Source organism: Ranitomeya variabilis, chromosome 2 (genome assembly GCF_051348905.1).
Source record: "Ranitomeya variabilis isolate aRanVar5 chromosome 2, aRanVar5.hap1, whole genome shotgun sequence".
Classification (NCBI taxonomy): Eukaryota; Metazoa; Chordata; class Amphibia; order Anura; family Dendrobatidae; genus Ranitomeya; species Ranitomeya variabilis.
This window is the reverse complement of record NC_135233.1, coordinates 957000646-957020911: the sequence shown is the minus strand read 5'-3', so window position 1 is coordinate 957020911 and position 20266 is coordinate 957000646. Positions and strand designations below refer to the sequence as shown.

Below are 20266 nucleotides of genomic sequence, written 5' to 3'. Positions count from 1 at the left end.
CTGGGTGTTTCCTATTTTACCTGGCCTTTCTGTCATTCCCTTGCCGGCTATCAATGTATTCAGATGTGCTCTGTTTGGTTCCTGCCTACCTGCTCCCAGATCTTTCAGGATAAGCTAAGTGCTGATTTTCAGTTGTTGGTTTTTTTGTCCAGCTTGCTTATTATGTCTCTATGCTAGCTGGTAGCTCTAGTGGACTGAGGTTCTCCCCATGTGCCATGAGTTGGCACATGGGTTCTTGTAATCTCAGGATGGTTTTTTGATTAGGGTTTTTTGCTGACCGCTCAGACCCCTTTTGTATCGTTCTGCTTTCTAGTTTACAGCGGGCCTCAATTTGCTGAACCTATATATATCATCTCTATGTGTGTGCCTTCCTCTCATTTCACCGTCAATACATGTGGGGGGCAACTATACCTTTTGGGGTTCATTCCTCTGGAGGCAAGTGAGGTCTTTATTTTCTCTGCAGTACTAGTTAGCTCTTAGGCTGGTGCGTGGCGTCTAGAACCAACGTAGGCACGCTCCCTGGCTATCTCTAGTTGCGTTTGTCAGGCGTAGGGCAGCGGTCAGCCCAGGTTCCATCACCCTAGAGCTCGTCCGATATTTTCTAATACTTTGCTTGTCCCTTGCTATCCCTAGCCATTGGGATTCATGACATGATTCCTTCTGCTCAGGCAATGTTCCCCAACTCTGAGGACTTGTTTTTCCCGCAGGACAATGTGCCATGCCACACAGCTAGGTCAATATGTGAATGAAGGACCATCACATCAAATCCCTGTCATGCCCAACCCAATCTCCAGACCTGAACCCCATTGAAAACTTCTGGAATGTAATCAAGAGGAAGATGGATACTCACAAGTCATCAAACAAAGAAGAACTGCTTAAATTTTTGTACCAGGATTGGCATAAAGTCACCCAAAAGCAGTGTGAAAGACTGGTGGAAAGCATGCCAAGACGCATGAAAGCTGTGATTAAAATCATGGTTATTCCACAAAATATTGATGTATTAACTCTTTCTGAGTTAAAACATTAGTATTGTTTCTAAATGATTAAGAACTTGTTTTCTTTGCATTATTTGAGCTCTGCAAGCACTGCATTTTTTATTTTGAACATTTCTCATTTTCTGAAAATAAATAAAAAATTCAGTGATTGGAAATTTAAAAACATGTCAGTAGTTTATAGAATAAAAAAGCTATTTACATGTTACTCAAAAATACTGTGTATATATGTAGACAGTGGGGGAAATATGTATTTGATTCCTTGCTGATTTTGTAAGTTTGCCTACTGACAGACATGAGCAGTCTATAATTTTAATGGTAGGTTAATTTTAACTTTGAGAGATAGACTATCAAAAATTAAAATACAGAAAATCACATTGTATAAATTATGTAAATGTATTTGCATTTTGCAGTGAGAAATAAGTTTTTGATCCCTCTGGCAAACAAGACTAAGTACTTGATGGCAAAACCCTTGCTGGCAAGCACAGCAGTCAGACTTTTTTTGTAGTTGATGATGAGGTTTGTCAGGAGGAATTTTGGTCTACTCCTCTTTGCAGATAATCTCTAAATCATTAAGATTTTGAGGCTGTTGCTTGGCAACTCGGAGCTTCAACTTCTTCCATAAGTTTTCTATGGGATTAAGGTCTGGAGACTGGCTAGGCCACTCCATGACCTTAATGTGCTTCTTTTTGAACCACTCCTTTGTTGCCTTGGCTGCATGTTTTGGGTCACTGTCTTGCTGGAAGACCCAGCCACGACCCATTTTTAAGGTCCTGGTGGAGCAAAGGAGGTTATCACTCAGTATTTAAGGTACTTGACACCATCCAGTCTCCCATTGATGCAGTGAAGCAGTCCTGTGCCTTAAGCAGAAACACCCCACTACATAATGTTTTTACCTCCACACTTGACAGTGTTCTTTGGGTCATAGACAGCATTTCTCTTCCTCCAAACACGGCGAGTTGAGTTAATACCAAAAAACTCAATTTTTGTCTCATCTGACCACAGCACCTTCTCCCAATTACACACATAATCATCCAGGTTTTCGTTGGCAAACTTCAGACGGGCCTGCACATGTGCCATCTTGAGCAGGTGACCTTGCAGGCACTGCAGGATTTTAAACCTTTACAGTGTAATCTGTTACCAATGGTTTTCTTGGTGACTGTGGTCCCAGCTGCCTTGAGCTCAATAACAAGTTCCCCCATCTAGTTTGAGTCTGATCTCTCACCTTCCCCAAGATCAAGGATACCACACGAGGTAAGATTTTGCATGGTGCCCCCCCAGATCGATGTCGATTGACAGTTATTTTGTATTTCTTCCAGTTTCTTACTATTACAACAGTTATCTCCTTCTCACCCAACATCTTATTTATGGTTTTTTAGCCCATTCCTGATTTGTGCAGGTCTATGATCTTGTCTCCGACATCCTTACAAAGCTGTTTGGTCTTGCCCATGTTGTAGAGGTTAGAGTCTGACTGATTAATTGAGTCTGTGGACAGGAGTCTTATATAAAGGTGACAATGTTAGAGAGCAGTCTTTAATGCAGGTAATGAGTTGATTAGGAGTGCCAAACAGGTTTGAAGGAGCCAAAACTCTTAATGGTTGGTAGGGGAACCTTAACCCTGAGGTACCAGCCAAAACTTCCAAACAAACTATGACACCATCCAAGCCATGTGCAGGTCTACAATTTTGTCCCTGGAATCCTTAGACCACTCTTTGGTCTTGGCCATGGTTGAGAGGTTGGAGTGTGATTGTTTTTTCTTCCTATTTGGACAAGCTGTGCATGTTGATAACAGGGGACCCATGTGAGACACAGTACTGAGTGCAAGGGATTGGTGCCACTCCAGAGAAATTTTGTTTTTATGATTTTTCTTACACCACTCAAAATGTGATTTATTTATTCTTTAAATCATATAACGTACATTTTCAGCTCATAATTATACACAATTTCTTCCTGCAGGTTTACGTGGTGCCATAGCTTTTGCACTTGCTATTCGAGATACAGATTCTCAGCCGAAACAGATGATGTTCACCACAACGTTGCTGGTCGTCTTCTTCACAGTGTGGGTTTTTGGAGGTGGCACGACCCCAATGCTGACATGGCTTCAAATCAGGTTAGTTATGCACAATTAGAATGATATTCAGAGATTGGGAGACTAAATATGTTTTTTATCTTTACTCTAAACAGTGAATATTGTTAATATATGTGATCTTTGTGGCTACACAGAAAGGCTAAAGTCAATATACTAAAGATAGATATTTTCTCATGTACTGCCTAGACTATGGTGTACCATAAATCGTGTATTTGTACCTTTAAACCATATAATCTGCTAAGTGAGTGAATTGGGATAATTTACCATAATAATTGGAGGATACTGGACTGATTGTACATAAAAAGGCTGAAGCATATAACTATACCCACTTCTCAAACTCAGTATACATAGCTTATCCTCCAAAGCATTGCTGTAGAGTAATCTAGCCCTTTTCAGTAAATGTTAAAGACTTGAATAGGCACTATTCTCTGTACAGAAGGAGAAGGATCTCCATTTAGGTTCATGATTGGCAAGCTGTAGGAGCGATGGTAATTCTCATTTTATAATATTTACTCCCAGTGAAGAACCAGGAGAAAAGAACAGAAGTAAAGTCAATAAAGCAAAGAAAGAAACCAGGATTAGTAGTCAACTGAAGACAAGAACATGTGAGACCAATCTCTCAGTGTACACAACGTTACTCTGGAGACTAAAAGAAGTCAGGAGAAGATTTGAGGGAAACACTTTTAGAAAATATACCATATATTTTGGACAGTAGGATGCAGATCACTATAAGATGCACCCCAGGTTTACATAGCTGAATATAGGAAAAACATACCGTATTTCCTACTAATTAAAAAACATTTCTATATGTGTAAAGAGTAAGACGTGAAATGGTCAATATCACTATTTTTTATTCTCTAGAGTAGAATATGGAGGTAATAGATCTATTGCTAGTGTTTCTCTGCAGCTTGTACGGTCATGGCCAAAAGTGTTTGCACTCTTGAAATGGTTCCAGAAAATGAAGTATTTCTCTCCTGAAAAATATTACAATTAAACGTGTTTTGTTATACACATGTTTATCTCCTTTGTGTGTATTGGAACAACACAAAAAAGCAGAAAAAAAGGCAAATTGGTCATAATTTCAAACAGAACCCCCCAAATTGTGAGTAAACAACTTTGTTTCAAGCATAACAGGTGTGGGCAATATGAAAATGATACCTGCAACCAGATGAAAGGGGGAGAAGTTGACTTAATATTTGTATTTTTGTGTCTGTGTTAATGCCACACTAAGCATGGAGAACAGAAATAAGAGAACATAACTGTCTAAAGACTTAAGAATTAAAATTGTTGAACAGTATCAACAATCTTAAGGTTCCAAGTCCATCTCCAGAGATCTTGATGTTCCTTTGTCCACGGTGCACAACATAGTGAAGAAGTTTTCAACCCATGGCATTTGACTTCGCTGCTGGCTTGTGAGTCGAAGACCTTAAGCCGTGAGTCGCGTGATGGGGTGGGCACATGACGTCATGTGCCATATTCATCCAACCTTCTCACAGCGAATTATACTGATTTACTCCGTATCACGTGCCGCACCACATAACATTTTATTGGATACACCAATATTTAATGTCAGTCATCTTCCTCCCTGACACGCTCCATGAGGAAGCAATCCCCTACACTTTATGATGATAGCATTACAACTCTAAGCACTGTCAATTTAATTAACCACTGGCCTGCATAAGACGATAGTAGTGTTTCTATTCATATGCATTTGTATATTAATGGGTTCATTGTTTCTATCTGTTCTATGCCATAGAGTCATGTAATTATATAGGGCCAATAACAGCATGCACATGTCCATTATTGCTAGTCCCACATACTGGAGGCACCTGTTTTTATAAGTGTTTGTGTTTGCATGTTTTTGATAACTTAATAAAAATATATATTTTTTATTTGATTGGTATTGGTGATCACTATACTTAACTGATTCTAACAGTTTAGGACTACTAGGTGGCATTTCTGATTTAACCCATAGCACCATGGCTAATCTTCCTGATTTGGATAGCTGAGAAAACTTGATAAAAGTTTGCAGCGCAGGATAGTCCGGATGGTGGATAAGCAGACCCAATCAAGTTCCAAAGAAATTCAAGCTGTCCTGAAGACTCAGGGTGTATCAGTGTCACTGTGAACTATCCGTTGACAGTTGAATGAAATAAAACACTATGGCAGGAGACCCATAAAGACCCCAATGATGACGCAGAGAGATAAAATAGCTAGACTGTAATTTGCAAAAATAAATGTGAGCATGCCAAAATCCTTCTGGGACGGCATCTTGTGAACAGATGAGACCAAAATAGAGCTTATTCGTAAAGCACATCAGTCTACTGTTTACCAAAAACAGAATGAGGCTACAAAGAAAAGAACAAATATGATGGAGGTTCAAAGATTTTTTGTTTTTTTCTTGCTGCCTTTGGCACTGGGTGCTTTGAATGTGTGCAAGGCATCATGAAATCTGAATATTCCCAAAATATTTTGGGTCACAATATAGTGCCCAGTGTCAGAAAGCTGGGTTTGTGTCCAAGTTCATGGGTTTTCCAGTAGAACATTGGTCCCAAACATACTTCAAGAAGGACCTAGAAATGGATGGAAGCAAAGTGTCAGGACTCTGAACATTTTTTTATTACCTTTTGTGCATTACTGCCCTTTTCCAAGATGGTGTCTTTGGTCTCATGTGCACTGTGTCTTCCTGCTATAAAACTCTACCCCAGCCTTCAGTCTGTGCTAGAGTATTCTGCCTTGCATCCAGCTCCTGACTCTGATGACTCCTTGGCTATATACCTGCTCCTGTGAACCTGTGTGATGATCCTGCTACTCTGCTCTGAGTTCCTGCTGCATATATCAGTTTCCAGTAATCCTCCTTCATCTGCTGCTCGTGTTTACTTCCATCTGCATTTGCTGGTCATGTAAGCTGTTGCTGCTCTGCAAAAACCTGAGACTATTACCCAGGCCTCCCTGGTTGAGCTAAGATATTATTTGAACTGCCTTATAAGCATATCTATCTGTGTTTGGACTAAAACAAGGACTTATTTGTGTCAAGTATCCTCAAGAATAATTGTGCTTCATAGACTTTCTGCGTGATTGCATTTTCCTTTGAAGTTCCCTATAGACTGCCAAGCTGCGTTTAATATTTACTCCAAGTGTTGTGGACTTGAGTTTCTCTCTGCACCTGTTTGAATCACCGTGTGATAATATAGACTTTACCACTTGTAAAACTGTGTCCTGTAGTTGTCTTGTTCCACGCAAAGAGTCTCCTGAGTTATCCCCTATAATTATTACACAAAGTGCTGGAGAGTTCTGAAGTGGACAGCATAAGTCTGGATCTAAATCTTATTGAACACCTGTGGAGAGATCTTAAAATTGCTGTTGGGAGAAGGCACCCATCAAATATGAGAGACCTGGGGCAGATTGCAAAAGAAAACTGGTCCCAAATTCCAGTTGAGAGGTGTAAGAAGCTTGTTAACCCATTATCTACCAATGTCCTTTTTTGGGGACGCCTAATCTTTAGTTTCTAGCAACTAAGATTTTATAATTTTTATAATTAGGTCCAATTTTTGTGTTGTGTTTGTAAAATTAATGTTTACAAAATAGGAAATCATGTCATTGTCATTTTTAATTGAATATTGGGATGCCCTTTTCTGAAAAATTCGTACTTGAAAAAATTTTGCAAATTATGTTTCTGATTCATTAGGACCCAAATCATTAAAATCTGTCATTAAAAAAATGAAAATTGCTAATTTGGAAAGTAATGGGTTAATAGTTATAGGAAGCGATTGATTGCAGTTATTTATTCCAAAGGTTGTGCATCCAAATATTAAGTTAAGGGTGCCAACAATTTTGTTCAGCTCATATTTTGGGTTTTTGTGTGAAATTATTTCCAATTTGCCTTTTTTCTCAGTTTTTTTGTGTTGTTCCAATACACACAAAGGAAATAAACATGTATAACAAAACATGTGTAATTTCAATAATTTTCTGGGAGAAATACTTCATTTTCTGGATCAATTTCAAGGGTTTCAACACTTTTACCAATAACTGTACTATACAATTATAGATTTACAGCATGAATGTTATTTACACTATATGCAGCACACACGTATACACAACACTGCTGCATATAGAGTACATGCATGTTACATTTTCTTACATATTAACACCGCTCTTCTACATATATACCAGCTGTGCTACATGCACAAAAACACAAATCAGCAACATCAACACACACACAGCTCAGCTACATCAACTCACACAGTTCTGCTACATACACATACAACTCTGCTACACACACATAGCCCTGCTACATGTACATATACACAACCATACTGTACACATTACCACATTTCCCAGGCTTAAGACAGATCACATAACCTGAAAGCTCATTCAGCTACTCATAATGTAACAGTAGCTTTTTCCTGCCTTTCACCAATAAGAACAATCAGTGTGGAGCCGGACAAGAGAACGCAGTTCTCTTTGTGTTTGAGAAGGTTGCTGTCATGTGAATGTAGTTTGTTAATCTGAGGCTATGAGCTCCTTCCCTATTCCTAAACCTAGGGGTGCCCTAGCTATCCCTGCTACCCAGATTACTTTAATGGTGATGATGCAGGGGCCATGTACCTTGTTGAGCTGTTGAATCAGCCCTTATCTGTCCCCTCCCCATCCAGGGAGTTTGGGAGTAGTTGCATGTAAAAAAAAACACAAACCAGACTAACAAGGGCAGACGCACAAGGATAATTGAAAACACCAATCATACAAATATGCACTCGCAAACTGCAGAGTGGAACACTGGGAAGTAAAATGAAGGAACATCCAAATAGGAGAGGATGAGGATATGCACACAAACAAATCACCAAGCAACCGTTTTTAGAACAACACTCCAAACGCCTCCTCAGCAAACACCTTCAACTCCACGGCAGGCAGTATAAAACTAACGCTGGCAATTCTGATAACCAGGGCGCATATATATCAGAGGGGATTGGCCAACACTGAACAGCTGAGATCATCAAAGCAGGGAAACTTCAGAGACGCCTAAGAGAAATCTGCACTGTTTGATATGATAGTGAAGTGCTTCTAATCAGTGCAGGAGTACGTGAAATCAGACACCATGGTCTAATGGCCCCTCTATGTCATGGTAAACCTGTGACAGATGTTGTGTCAGTATTCTCCTTGATCAGAGAAATCTGCCAGACGTTAAGAAGCACAGACTTTTCGACCGGATTTTTTGTTGGTAAAAAGTGTGTCTTATAGTCTAAAACATAAGGTATTTATAACATTGAGGTTTAAGCTACAGAAAATATCCTAGCAAAGTATGAGATGTACCAGTCTTGCACTACTTTTGAAATTTGTAACATATATTGTGATTTAGTGATTTAGGAAACCAGTTTTCAAATACCTTACTAGATAATCACTTTAATGCCAGTAGCATATACATTCATGTATACTGTATGGGCGATGTGTGGTAATTGTACACTTGCCGGATTATCCCTCACGTTACAGTTGACCTCTTGAGAACACCTCCGACAGCATAACGTACCATATTGTAGAACTTCAGATGAGTTTTAAGAATTAAAGTGTGACATGAATGCCTGTGTAGTACTTATACAATTGGGAATTTAGCAAGATTTTGCATAGTAAAGGAGAGCTGCAGAACATAACATTAATTTTACTGACTGCTACAAAATTATAAATCCAACTGCAAACAGGCCAGACAGTTTTATTAAATTGGCACTCCATGTAATACCTACTCACCACTATTTATTTTTAAGATTGTAATTTATTTAATCCCAGCTCATTTACGATGTACATCCATATACACTGCTCAAAAAATAAAGGGAACACTAAAATCCCACATTCTATATACAGTGCCTTGCGAAAGTATTCGGCCCCCTGGAACTTTTCAACTTTTTCCCACATATCATGCTTCAAACTTAAAGATACCAAACGTAAATTTTTGGTGAAGAATCAACATCAAGTGGAACACAATTGTGAAGTTGAACAAAATTTATTGGTTATTTAAAATTTTTGTGTAAATTCAAAAACTGAAAAGTGGGGTGTGCAATATTATTCGCCCCCTTTACTTTCAGTGCAGCAAACTCACTCCAGAAGTTCATTGTGGATCTCTGAATGATCCAATGTTGTCCTAAATGCCTAATGATGATAAATATAATCCACCTGTGTGTAATCAAGTCTCCGTATAAATGCACCTCCTCTGTGATTGTCTCAGGGTTCTGTTTGAAGCACAGAGAGCATCATGAAGACCAAGGAACACAACAGGCAGGTCCGTGATACTGTTGTGGAGAAGTTTAAAGCTGGATTTGGATGCAAAATGATTTGCAAAACTTTAAACATCCCAAGGAGCACTGTGCAAACAATCATATTAAAATGGAAGGAGTATCATACCACTGCAAATCTATCAAGACCCTGCCGTCCCTCTAAACTTTCATCACAAACAAGGAGAAGACTGATCAGAGATGCAGCCAAGAGGCCCATGATCACTCTGTATGAACTGCAGACAACTACAGCTGAGGTGGGACAGTCTGTCCATAGGACAACAATCTGTTGTGCACTGCACAAATCTGACCTTTATGGAAGAGTGGCAAGAAGAAAGCTATTTCTCAAAGATATCCATAAAAGTGTTGTTTAAAGTTTGCAACAAGCCACCTGCCAGACACACCAAACATGTGGAAGAAGGTTCTCTGGTCAGATGAAACCAAAATCGAACTTTTTGACAACAATGCCAAACGATATGCTTGGCGTAAAGGCAACACTGCTCATCACCCTGAACACACCATCCCCACTATCAAACATGGTGGTGGCAGCATCATTGTTTGGGCTTGCTTATCTTCAGCAGGGACAGGGAACATGGTTAAAATTGATGGGAAGATGGATGGAGCCAAATACAGGACCATTATTGAAGAAAGCCTGTTGGAGTCTGCAAAAGACCTGAGACTGGGATGGAGATTTGTCTTCCAACAAAACAATGATCCCAAAAAATAAAGCAACATCTACAATTGAATGGTTCACAAATAAATGTATCCAGGTGTTAGAATGGCCATGTAATAATTATAGGGGATAACTCAGGAGACTCTTTGCGTGGAACAAGACAACTACAGGACACAGTTTTATAAGTGGTAAAGTCTATATTATCACACGGTGATTCAAACAGGTGCAGAGAGAAACTCAAGTCCACAACATTTTGTGCAAATAATAAACGCAGCTTAGCAGTCTATAGGAAACTTCAGGGAAAATGCAATCAAGCAGAAAGTCTATAAAGCACAGTTATTCTTGTGGATACTTGACATGAATAAATCCTTGTTTTAGTCCAGGCACAGATAGATATGCTTATTAGGCAGTTCAAATCATATCTTAGCTCAACCAGGGAGGCCTGGTTAATAGTCTCAGGTTATTGCAAAGCAGCAACAGCTTACATGACCAGCAAATGCAGATGGAAGTAAACACGAACAGCAGATGAAGGAGGATTACTGGAAACTTGTGTATGCAGCAGGAACTCAGAGCAGAGTAGCAGGATCACCACACAGGTTCACAGGAGCAGGTGTATAGCCAGGGAGTAATCAGAGGTCAGGAGCTGGATGCAAGGCAGAATACTCTAGCACAGACTGAAGGTTGGGGTGGAGTTTTATAGCAGGAGACACAGTGCACATGAGACCAAAGACGCCATCTTGAAAAAGGGCAGTAATGCACAAAAGGTAAAAAAATGTTCAGAGTCCTGACAGGCCAAGTCAAAGTCCAGACCTCAATCCAATTGACAATCTGTGGAAAGAGCTGAAAACTGCTGTTCAGAAACGTTCTCTATCAAACCTGACTGAGCTCGAGCTGTTTGCCAAGGAAAAATGGGCAAGAATTTCTGTCTCTCGATGTACAAAACTGATAGAGACATACCACTAGGGCCTTGCAGCTGTAATCGCAGCAAATGGTGGCGCAACAAAGTATTAAGTTAAAGGGGCCGAATAATATTGCACACCCCACTTTTCAGTTTTTGAATTTCCACAAAAATTTAAAATAACCAATACATTTTGTTCAGCTTCACAATTGTGGTCCACTTGTTGTTGATTCTAAACCAAAAATTTACATTTGGTATCTTTGTTTCAAGCATGATATGTGGGAAAAGATTGAAAAGTTCAAGGGGGCCGAATACTTTCGCAAGGCACTGTATCACTGAATGAAACATTCCAGTTGTAAATATGTATTCATTACATGCAATGAGAACAATAAAACCTAAAAATTATCAACATAAATCACAACTAATATCCCACGGCGGTCTGGAGTTGGAATGAGGCTCAAAATCAAAGTGGAAAATTAAGTTACAGGCTGATCCAACTTAAGTGTAAATGCCTTGAGACAAGGAAATGATGCTCAGTAGTGTGTGTGGCCTTCACTTGTCTGTATGATCTCCCTACAACACCTGGGCATGCTCCTGATGAGGCGGCGGATGGTCTCCTGAGGGATCTCCTCCCAGACCTGGACTAAAGCATCTGACAACTCCTGGACAGTCTGTGGTGCAACGTGACGTTGGTGGATGGTGCGAGAATTGATGTCCCAGATGTGTTCATCCGGATTCTCCTGGTGTACTGGCCTGTCTCCTGGTAGTGTCTCCAGCCTCTGGACACTACGCTGACAGACACAGCAAACCTTCTTGCCACAGCTCGCATTGATGTGCCATCCTGGATGAGCTACACTACCTGAGCCACTTGTGTTGGTTGTAGAGTCCGTCTCATGCTACCATGAGTGTGAAAGCACAACCAACGTTCAAAAGTGACCAAAACATCAGCCAGAAAGCATTGGTACTGAGATGTGGTCTGTGGCCCCCACCTGCAGAACCACTCCTTTATTGAGTGTGTCTTGATAATTGCCGATAATTTCCATCTGTTGTCTATTCCATTTGCACAGCAGCATGTGAAATTGATTGGCAAACAGTGTTGCTGCCTAAGTGGACTGTTTGATTTGACAGAAGTTTGATTTGCTTGGAGTGATATTCTGTTGTTTAAGTCTTCCCTTTATTTTTTTGAGCAGTGTATTTTCTTTCACATCATTCTGATTAGCGTTGTAATCTGAGCTGCAGTTTGGCCACCACAAACCATCATGTACCCAGGAAGTTAACCTCTGACTTGTGTAAACTACAGGATGACATCACCACCTATCCCTCCTAGGTGGTCAGACCCAGTCCACCCAGTTCTACCCTCTTTGCCACTTTTTCATAAATATACCCCAATGGTCCTGCTTTATATAAGAGAGCTGTGAAATAGCAGTGATATACAGTACTCAGCTGCTGAGTTTAAAAGCTCACATTACCCACACTGCCTGCCTACATCTAGAAGTGCTGTGTGTAGAATCTGATTTCTATTTCAAGATGAAGCTTTATAACGCTAAGAGCTGACAGGGAGAAGCTTATCTCCATCTGAAGATGGGGGTGAGGACTGAAGTTGAATTACATAGGATAAACTGAGAATCGGTCATATGTACTGTATTAGGGGACAGCACCAATATTGCAAATGCCCCAAGCCAGGTCATTTAAACTGTGTTTGTCAACACCCCAGAAATAATATGGAATACCGACTTTTGGGAGGGGACAACATAAACCTTGTTTTTTTTTAACAATTGCCAAGGTTTTACTACCAGTATTGAGGATATAGCCAAGCACAAATTATATTTCACTGATATCAGTAGTTGCCATGACATAGGAGTTAAGAGCAATGTGATGAGGTTCCACCGTTCCGTGCAAAGCAGAGGCATTATGGGAAACATAGTTTGCATTAGACGAAATATATCGGAATAAAAAAGGAATCAAGATGGCAAACAACCCAAAATTGGCACATTAACTAAAATTGTTATACATACAGTACATAAAAAACTCTACATGTTCTATAATATTATATAACCTTAAAATAAAACAAAATGAACAAATACCATGCAGTAGGTAAATAGTGATAGTACATGTAAATAGCATAAGGCACGTAGTTGACACTGTTTTGATCAAATAAGCCATCCCACTGTGACAAGGTGTACCCACTCAGGATAGTCCTATCTCTAAAGTAAAACCTCTATGTGCCAGCTGGCCTCAATATATAGGGGCAGAGCGGGACCCAGGACACCTATCTGTGGAATTATATATAGACAGCCCAAAAAGGGAGAGCCATGGCCCTATATGTACAAAGTGCAAAAATCTAAAGCAAACCCAAAAAAGTGAGCTGGAACAAATATTGATCTAAGTGCAATGTGTAGGTTTAATTTCACACTGTGGCTATTAACAAACATACCCTAGAATATAATCAAATTAAGTAAATAGTAATATTACTTATAAATAACATAGGGTACTTAGTTGACACTCTTTTGATAAAAAAAACATATAAGCCATAATACCGCTACAAGGTGTACCCAGTGGTCCTATCTCTAAAGTAAAACCTCTATATGCCAGTAGGCCTCAAGAGATGCTCAATGCACGAGTTCTATGTTACTGATTTATCACTAATTGCCATAACACGAGCAATGTGATGAGACGCCTCCCTCCCTACAAAGCAAAGGCATTGAGTGAAACGTAGTTTGCATTAGGTGATCTATATCAGAATGTAGAAGGAATCTGGATGGCAAAGAACCCAGAATTGGCACATTAAGTAAAGTTCAGAAAAAAAGCAACAAAGATCAGCTCACCTCCTCTTAGTCTCACCGCGCGGATCATGCAGTGCTGCAAGTAGTATGAAGGTGAAGCAGAAGTCCAGCGTGGGTGATATCCATAAAAAACAAATTTTATTCCATTTTCATTAAAAGCACATAAGTCAAAAATCCATCTTTATATCCAGAGACACAAAAACGGCTAATTCATACCAGTGACAGTCACAGTCTTAAAGTGCATTTAAAAACATACGCGTTTCAGCGGTCGTGCCGCCTTAGTCATTGTGATAAAAATAAAATGAGAGAGGGCTGCTATAACACCCTCTGATCTTGCAGACAACAGAAACAGGGCAACACCTACAGGTAATTAATGAGTTTAGCCTGATATTTGCATGTACAGATACTATGCTTAAGCAGGAGAAACAAAAATACAAGAATTATAACTTATCATCATTCATAAGATCTTGCCGGATATTCATGCCTAGGGGGGCTCTGGACTTAAGTTGATACATCCACCATATCTCTCTGTTGGTTATTTTCCTTGTTATATCTCTCCCTTGTAATTGAGATTTAACCCTTTCAATACCGTGGACCTGAAATGAGCTGACATCCCATTATGTTTATAGATGAAATGTTTGGATGCAGCTGTTAGGTGTCGAGTTCCCGCCGCTGCACAGGGGGAATCTCGAGCCACCTCTGCTGCCGTCTCCCATTCTTCTTCAGCCGCAATGGAGCCTGCTCAGCTGAGAATTTGGTCCCAGTGTCTGGCTCAGTCAGATACTGTGCGCTTGGTTACTGCTGATCTTCCAGGCTCAGCCATTGTAACCAGCACTGTTCAGCGGCGAGCAGACGCTCCTGGGAGTCCTGCTTTTCCGCTATTGAGCATGCCCAAGGGACGACCTCTCTTTGGAGGTCGGGGGTCACATGCTCAGGTCCTGAAGCAGTTCCTATTGGACCACTAGGAAGGTCCTGGAGAGCTTTCTCTATAGAAGGTTCACATGGGCACACCGCCATGCGCTAGTATCAACTTATGTTTATGAGCGTATGAGCTTAGCTACGTGGTGGTCTGTTTCAGCATGTGCTCGGGGTCGGCTGTATAGCCACTAGAATTCCGGCACCTCCGGAGAGGAGTTTGTGTGTGTGAATTTATGGCTGGCATATAGCCACTAGAATTCCGGCACCTCCGGAGAGGAGTTGTTTGTGTGCTGTTGCTGACTGAACGACCACTGTATGCTACCTGCTCCATTAGTGAGCTGTGATCCTCTGTGAGGTTAACAGAGCACAGCGTTACCTTTAATCCCGGTGACTCTGTGAAGCAACAGGGTTAGCTCCTATACAGACCGGGTGACGGAACCCGTGTCTATTCAGGCATAGTACCGCCATATAGTGCCACCATCTACTAGCAGCAGGTTCCACTCCTGCACGGTGGACCCCGGGCTGCGAATGCGCCTATACTATCTCCATATTTACTCGGTATGTTCTGCCAGCCCTAACAGCTGCAGAACTCTTATGGGTAATTTTATTCACTGCATCAGACAGGTGCCTTCTTATTCTGACCTTCATGGGGCCCCCTGTGCACCCCACATATTGCTGGTCACAAGTGGTGCAATTGATCAAATACACAACATTGCAGGTTGCAGTTAATGTAGTGGTTAATTTTGTACATCTTTTTAGGGACAGATGAATGAAATTCCTTACTGTTCACCGTATATTTATGCCCACACTTATATGTACCTTTTGTACTGAGCCACTTTTCTTTCTCTCTTAACCTTTTGTCCTCACTAACAAAGAGGCTAGAGGATAAAGGTACCGTTACACTAAACGACTTACCAACGATCACGACCAGCGATACGACCTGGCCGTGATCATTGGTAAGTCGTTGTGTGGTCGCTGGGGAGCTGTCACACAGACAGCTCTCTCCAGCGACCAACGATCAGGGGAGCGACTTCGGCATCGTTGAAACTGTCTTCAACGATGCCGAAGTCCCCCTGCAGCACCCTGGTAACCAGGGTAAACATCGGGTTACTAAGTGCAGGGCCGCGCTTAGTAACCCGATATTTACCCTGGTTACTATTGTAAAAGTAAAAAAAAAAAAAAAAACACTCCATACTCAAATTCTGATGTCTGTCACGTCCTCCACCGGCGTGCACTGAATGTGTCAGCGCCGGCAGTAACAGCGGTGACGTCACCGCTATGCTCTGCTTTACAGCCGGCGCTGACACAGTCAGTGCAGGGAAGCTCTCGGCAGCAGCGCGTGCATATTAGCAGCGCTCTTGCCGAAAGCAGTTTTAACCCTGTGGACGCCGGGGGACGTGACAGACATCAGAATGTGAGTATGTACTGTTTTTTTTTTACTTTTACAATGGTAACCATGGTAAATATCGGGTTACTAAGCGCGGCCCTGCGCTTAGTAACTCAATATTTACCCTGGTTACAAGTGAACACATCGCTGGATCGGCGTCACACACGCCCATGCAGCGATGACAGCGGGTGATCAGCGACCAAAAAAAGGTCCTGATCATTCCCATCGACCAACGATCTCCCAGCAGGGGCCTGATCGTTGGTCGCTGTCACACATAACGAGATCGTTAGCGGGATCGTTGCTACGTCACCAAAAGTGTGACGTTGCAACGATATCGTTAACGATATCGTTATGTGTGACTCAGCCTTTTAGATGTCATTCAGATTAGGAGCCTTTTTATCACTATAACGCACTGGTTTGGCCAGCATTTGTTTCAACTTTTTATCCTGGCTCAACATATGGATTATTTTTCTGATGATATTGGTAATTTCTTTAAACTGAGGGCTGTATGTAGTGGTGAAGGTGATATGCTCCTCACTAGACATACCGTATATACTCGAGTATAAGCCGACCCCCCTAATTTTGCCACAAAAACTGGGAAAACTTAATGACTCGAGTATAAGCCTAGGGTGGAAAATGCAGCAGCCACTGGTAAATTTCAAAAATAAAAATAGATACCAATAAAAGTAAAATTAATTGAGACATCAGTAGTTTAAGTGTTTTTGAATATCTATATTGAATCAGGAGCCCCATATAATGCTCCATACAGTTTATGATGGCCCCATAAGATGCTCCGTATTAAAATATGCCCCATATATTGCTGCACAAATGTGGATTATGGCCCCATAAGATGTTCCATACAGATATTTGCCCCCATATAATGTTGCACATGGCCCCATACAGATGCCCCCATACAGATATTTGCCCCCATATCATGCTGCACATGGCCCCATACAGATGAACCATACAGGTATATGCCCCCATATCATGCTGCACATGGCCACCCCATACAGATATTTGCCCCATATCATGCTGCACATGGCGACATACAGATGCCCCATACAGATATTTGTCCCATATCATGCTGCACATGGCCCCATACAGATGCCCCACACAGATATATGCCCCCATATCATACTGCACATGGCCCCATACAGATGCCCCATACAGATATTTGCCCCATACCATGCTGCACATGGCCACATAAGATGCCCCATACAGATATTTGCCCCCATATCATGCTGCACATGGCCACATAAGATGCTCCATACCGATATTTGCCCCATATATCTGTTGCTGCGATTAAAAAAATAAAAACATTACATACTCACCTCTCCGGCCCCCGGCACTTGCTATAGTCACCTGCTCCCCGTTCCATGGCTGACTGCCGCTGTGTCTTCCCATCCTCTGCACCGACGTTCAGGAAGAGGGCGGCGCGCACTAATCGCGTCACCGCGCCCTCTGACCTGAGCGTCACTGCGGAAGACACAGTGGTGCCGACGGTGGAACGAGGACCAGGTGAATATTGCGCACTGCCCCCATCATACTTACCTGCTCCTGGCGCCATCGCTGCACGTCTGTTCCCCGGCACCACATTTTCTTCCTGTAGTGAGCGGTCACCGTTACCGCTCATTACAGTAATTAATATGCGGCACCACCCCTATGGGAGGTGGAGCCGCATATTCATTACTGTAATGAGCGGTACCATGTGACCGCTCACTACAGGAAGAAACTGCAGCGCCGGGAAGCAGGGACCGTGCCAGGAGCAGGTGAGTATTATTAGACAGCCCCCACTCCCCCTCCCCTGCCGACCCCTGGGTATGACTCGAGTGTTATGGTTTCCAATGGCAAGGAAACATCAGAAGCATAGAATAAATGGACAAGCTCTCGGGTGATGGAAACTAGAGCTGACCGCGATGCTAAACCTACACACCACACTAGAAGTAGCCAGGGGGCATTCCTGCGTTGTCTCTAGATGCCGCGCGCCAGCCGGAGAACTAACTACCCCTGGTAGAAGAAAACACAGTCCTGGCTTGCCTCCAGAGAATGTCCCCACAGGAGATAGCAGCCCCCCACATATAATAACGGTGAGAGCAGATGAAAAGACACACGTAGTATGAAAGCAGATTTAGCACAGAGAGGCCCGCTAACTAAATAGCAGAAAGATACAACAGAGGACTTCGCGGTCAGCTGCAAAACCCTTCAAAACACCATCCTGAAATTACCTTAACTCATGTGACAACTCATGCCACTGGAGTGGTAATTTCAGCCCAACAAGAGCTTCCAGCTGCAGAGATTCACATAAGTGCAAACTGGACAAAATCATACAAAAATAGACTTAAGGACTAAAGTGTCCAACTTAGCTGAGCAGAAAACTGGGAGCAGGAACATGCAACAGAATCACTCTGGATACATTGATGGCCAGCATTAGAATGACTGAGGAGCAAGGTTAAATAGGATACTCCCACATCCTGATAGGAACAGGTGAACTGAGAAGGCAAAGCTTGCAGGACACCAGTACCACAAGAGACCACCGGGGGAGCCCACGAACCGAATCACAACAGTACCCCCCCCTTAAGGAGGGGGCACCGAACCCTCACAAGAACCACCAGGGCGATCTGGATGAGCCCTATGAAAGGCACGGACCAAATCAGAAGCATGAACATCAGAAGCTGTAACCCAAGAATTATCCTCTTGACCGTAGCCCTTCCATTTCACCAGATATTGAAGTCTCCGTCTGGAAACACGGGAGTCCAAGATTTTCTCCACCACGTACTCCAATTCACCCTCAACCAGCACAGGAGCAGGAGGCTCAACAGAAGGCACAAGTGGTACCTCATACCTCCGCAATAATGACCGATGGAAGACATTATGGATAGCAAAGGATGCTGGGAGGTCCAAACGAAAAGACACAGGGTTAAGAATTTCCAAAATCTTATAAGGACCGATGAACCGAGGCTTAAACTTAGGAGAAGAGACCCTCATAGGGACAAAACGGGAGGACAACCACACCAAGTCCCCAACACGAAGACGAGGACCAACACGACGATGGCGATTAGCAAAACGTTGAGTCTTCTCCTGGGACAACTCCAAATTGTCCACCACCTGCCCCCAAATACGATGCAACCTATCCACCATGGTATCCACTCCAGGACAATCCGAAGACTCCACCTGACCGGATGAAAAACGAGGATGGAACCCTGAATTGCAAAAGAAAGGGGAGACCAAAGTGGCAGAACTGGCCCGATTATTAAGGGCAAACTCAGCCAACGGCAAAAAGGAGACCCAGTCATCCTGATCAGCAGACACGAAACACCTCAAATAAGTCTCCAAGGTCTGATTAGTACGTTCCGTCTGGCCATTTGTCTGGGGATGAAATGCAGACGAAAAAGACAAATCAATGCCCATCCTGGCACAAAACGCCCGCCAAAATCTGGACACAAACTGGGATCCCCTGTCGGAAACGATATTCTCCGGAATACCATGCAGCCGAACCACATTCTGAAAAAACAGGGGCACCAACTCAGATGAGGAAGGCAGCTTGGGCAAGGGCACCAAATGAACCATCTTAGAAAAGCGGTCACACACCACCCAAATGACGGACATCTTCTGAGAAACAGGGAGATCAGAAATAAAATCCATAGAGATGTGTGTCCAAGGCCTCTTAGGAACAGGCAAGTGCAACAACAACCCACTAGCCCGAGAACAACAAGGCTTGGCCCGAGCACAAACATCGCAAGACTGCACAAAAGTACGCACGTCCCGAGACAGGGAAGGCCACCAGAAGGACCTAGCCACCAAATCTCTGGTACCAAAAATTCCCGGATGACCTGCCAACGCAGAAGAATGAACCTCCGAGATGACTCTATTGGTCCACTCATCCGGCACAAACAATCTACTAGGCGGACAATGATCAGGCCGATCCGCCTGAAACTCTTGTAAAGCACGTCGCAGGTCTGGGAAGACAGCAGACAATATCACCCCATCCTTAAGTATACCCGTAGGTTTAGAATCACCAGGGGAATCAGGTTCAAAACTCCTAGAAAGGGCATCCGCCTTCACATTCTTAGTACCCGGCAGATACGAAACCACAAAATTAAACCGGGAGAAAAACAACGACCAGCGCGCCTGTCTAGGATTCAGACGTCTGGCCGACTCAAGATAAATCAAATTTTTGTGATCAGTCAAGACCACCACCTGATGTTTAGCACCCTCAAGCCAATGACGCCACTCCTCGAATGCCCACTTCATCGCCAAAAGCTCCCG

The 20266-nt window shown here is 42.4% G+C and overlaps 1 protein-coding gene across 3 annotated transcripts in view; it reads left to right on the top strand.

Moving 5' to 3' along the window:
* The window catches only part of SLC9A9 (solute carrier family 9 member A9), a 1256356-nt gene that overhangs the window by 713099 nt on the left and 522991 nt on the right, over positions 1-20266 (top strand). For 2 of the 3 annotated variants that reach the window (XM_077290810.1, XM_077290809.1), the window contains exon 12: positions 2949-3102. In XM_077290810.1, coding sequence (XP_077146925.1) covers positions 2949-3102 — 154 coding nt within the window. Of the gene's footprint in view, positions 1-2948; positions 3103-3600; positions 4718-20266 lie in introns of those variants that run through there. The other variant, XM_077290811.1, reaches the window with a different exon arrangement.